Source organism: Myotis lucifugus, unplaced genomic scaffold (assembly GCF_000147115.1).
Source record: "Myotis lucifugus unplaced genomic scaffold, Myoluc2.0 scaffold_429, whole genome shotgun sequence".
Lineage (NCBI taxonomy): Eukaryota > Metazoa > Chordata > Mammalia > Chiroptera > Vespertilionidae > Myotis > Myotis lucifugus.
The window spans coordinates 81,677-85,064 of record NW_005871477.1 but is presented as its reverse complement, the minus strand read 5'-3'; the positions used below and the strand labels follow the sequence as shown (position 1 = coordinate 85,064).

The 3,388-nt window shown below is 47.6% G+C and overlaps 1 protein-coding gene across 1 annotated transcript in view; it reads left to right on the top strand.

The window, feature by feature from the left end:
* The first annotated feature begins 2,869 nt into the window (after nucleotides 1–2,869).
* The window catches only part of KIF2B (kinesin family member 2B), a 2,001-nt gene continuing 1,482 nt past the window's right edge, over nucleotides 2,870–3,388 (top strand). Inside the window, 3 exon segments of the mRNA XM_023744105.1 lie at nucleotides 2,870–3,334; nucleotides 3,336–3,384; nucleotides 3,387–3,388. The exon segment at nucleotides 3,387–3,388 is cut by the window's right edge and continues 1,482 nt beyond it. Of these exon segments, the coding sequence (XP_023599873.1) occupies nucleotides 2,870–3,334; nucleotides 3,336–3,384; nucleotides 3,387–3,388 (516 nt within the window).

Sequence of the window (3,388 nt, the reverse complement as noted above, 5' to 3'; positions counted from 1 at the left end):
AAAATACTATTATCATTCTAAAAGTTAATCTTCCCTTTGTTTTCTAGAGGCATATACTTAGGAAGGTACTTCTCGACTCTTTAAAAAATAACTTTTAAACTGGAAATGATGAATCCCATTTCTTCAAAGAGATTTGGGGAAATCTACTAAGCTCCCCTGAAGAACTAAATCGATCTCAGGCTGCATCCATATATGGAAAAGCACAGACCCCCAAGGTGATCAAACAGACCAAACAGCTGCCTGACATCTGTTAAACCGGTGTGAGAAAGACGCATCTCTGATGCATTTCTCCTGGGAGGTTTGTATCTGAAATGAGACTAGAAATCACATTCTGTCCTGCAAAGTAAATCTGACAGGCCCCCAACAGGGCAATATACCTGTATTTAATAAATGAAAATTACTAAGCTCATTTCCTCTGCTTACCTTCTTTCTCCCACACAACCCTTCCTTATAAGGCTGCACACAGTACTTATTCGGCTTTGGAAAAGGGAATTTGAAATAAAGAGACTATATCAGTTGTTTGTCAAGGCATATGTTTCTTAGGAGGTACATAAAGCAAAATGTGCAAATGGTAAACTCCTGGGGGTAGAATTTCTTTGGCACAGGAAATAGCATATGGTAAGCATTTCGTATGTTCTTATTGCTTGGTTATATTCAGTCAAAAAAATTATGATGGTGTCCGTCTCCAATCTAGAGAAACTCCTCATCTACACAATGGCCATCCAGGCCATGGCCAAGAATGATGCCACCATTTGTACCTAGGACTTCACACCTTAGCAAGTACTATATATTTACATCATTACCAAAGAGTCACAGTATTTTCTTATCCATAAAGTAAGAGCATTATGTAGAGAAGTGATGGCGAACCTATGACACACGTGTCAGAGGTGACACACGTGTCAGAGGTGACACGCGTGTCAGAGGTGACACGCGAACTCATTTTTTTGGTTGACTTTTCGTTGTTAAATGGCATTTAAATATATAAAATAAATATTAAAAATATAAATCTTTGTTTTACTATGGCTGCAAATATCAGAAAATTTCTATATGTGACACAGCACCAGAGTTAAGTTAGGGTTTTTCAAAATGCTGACACGCCGAGCTCAAAAGGTTCGCCATCACTGATGTAGAGGGTGTCTGAATTCTGAATTTGTCTCAGTAGATAAAAACAAGGATATTGTTGCAAATGAAGTTCCAGATTATCAACACTGTAAATATAGCCCAATGACTCTCTACAAACAGATTATCATCATGTTAACCTATGGGATTTTTTTTTTAATAGTCACTACTGAAAATGAAGGTTATAGGTCCCCCTGACCAAACAAACCCAACTAATAATAGATACTATTTCTTAGGAAGAGATATCTCAGTTTAAGGGTATTTTGACTGATCATTATCAACAGAGAAACTTCCCAGAGGTAGTACCATTTGAGATGGGATTGAAGAGTTCAAGAAACTGAGGCAGGAAAGAAAGGCTATTCTGCTCAGAGGGCTAGCGCAGGAATTCTCAGCGTGTGCTCCCAGAGCCAGCAGCAGCAGCTTCACTTGGGAAGGTGTTACAAGCGAACCCTACCTCATACTTAGCGGATCCAGAAGGGGTGGGGCCCAGCAATCTGTGTTTTAACAAGCCCTGTAGGTGAATGTTATAAACCCCAATACTGAGAAGCACTGGGCTAAAAATTAGAAATTTGAAAGAAAAATGCTGAGTTTGAAGAACCTCAAGCTCTTCAGTATGGCTGCACTGTAGACTGAGTAAGGACGGTGATAAAGATGGAGGATGAAAACATAGGAAAGAAGGCCAGATGCATCATGTGGTCTCTTGTGGAGTTTGTGCTGATCAATTAGGATGATAGAGAGCTACTGACATGTTTGTAAGCAGGGGATTAAGAAGAAATGACCTGTTAAAATAACGCCAGAGACAATGTGAGAAACAGACTGAGCCCCTGACAGGATGAGGTTGCCCAGGGAAACAACGTCATCACTGGTGAGGAGAGAAGTCTTACAGAAGACTTCCAGGGGCTGGGAAAGGGCTACCGAACTCCAAGTGAAGATTGGAGGAGGAGGAGGAGGAGGAGGGGGAGGGGGAGGAGGAGACGACGACAAAGACCTGTTTGGCTTCTGTCAGTACAAGACTCACTTTATAGCTGTCAGAGCCCATATGATAAATAGCTTGAGTTTGAAAACCCAGATGTACCAAAGGAAGTTGCGTAGTATTCGCCAATTATCAGAAGAACTCCCTGCGTCCAGCTCATTTTGATTGTGTACTGAGAAAGCCCACTGGACGTTAAGCTACCACCATAAACAAGTCCGGAGGTAGGGGTGCGGGGGAAGATGCATGCCTGAGGGAGTTCTCCAGGACAGTCAGTTGAAGCCTGGGATGCGCCAATAGCTTCACCTTCACTTCACTTGCTCCCTCTGATCGCTGGGGGGCTGAAGTTGAAGGGAGCACTCAGATGATCCCAACTAAAGCTCTTAGCTTTGAGAGGACAGGCTAAGACTTCAGAAAGACTATGTTTCTAACGCTTAGGCGCACAGGCCCATGGACTGTGTACCCAACGCCGACCCCTGCGCCCCCAGTGGCGGAGAACAATGTCTCTCTTCCGGCTGCCTTTGCGCTGGCACCTAGCACCACAGATGTGGGTTTTTTTTCCATCCACCTTTCACCTGGAGGCCCTCGGCCCTTCTCCCCACTTCTTTGTGACGTGGAGGGCCCAGGGGGAGCCCCAGTGCTGGCTGGCGGGTCATAAAGGCAGGTGCAAACGCAGGCACGCTCAGTGCTGGGGACACTTCAGACTGGCTTGGGCTCCGGTCCCGATGCTCCAACCCCAAGGACCCCCAGACGCGAGTCCTGACACCTCCATCCTTCACAATGGCCAGCCAGTTGTGCCTCCCTGCCGCCCGGCGCCTCGCGTCCTTGAAACCCTTGCTGGCCCCCTCCCGGGACGTCCAGGTGGGCGTCTGCGTGGCGATCCAGCGCAGCGACGGGCGGATCCACCTCGCTGTCGTCACGGAGTTCAAACAAGAAAACACTTGGGTCACGGTCGAGTGGGTGGAAGAAGGCGTCAAAAAAGGCAAGAAGATCGATCTGGAGACGATCTTCCTCCTGAACCCATCGCTGGCCTCGGCGGAGCAGGCCACGCGGTCCAGGTCGCTGTCCTCCTTGTCACTCGCACCCTCTTCGGCCATCGGGGACCAACGTGTGTCCACGCGGTGGATCGCCAGGATCCCCCCGAAAAACGAGACCCCCTCCGGGGACAGCCTGTCTGTGACCGTCCCCGGCAGCCCTTGCCTGGTGAAGTGGAAAAAGTCCCCCTGCCTGCGGAGCATTGAGAAGCCTGCAAAAGCAGCGGGAGACGCGCCGCCAGCTGCAGGTGGCGATCCGAGCCCA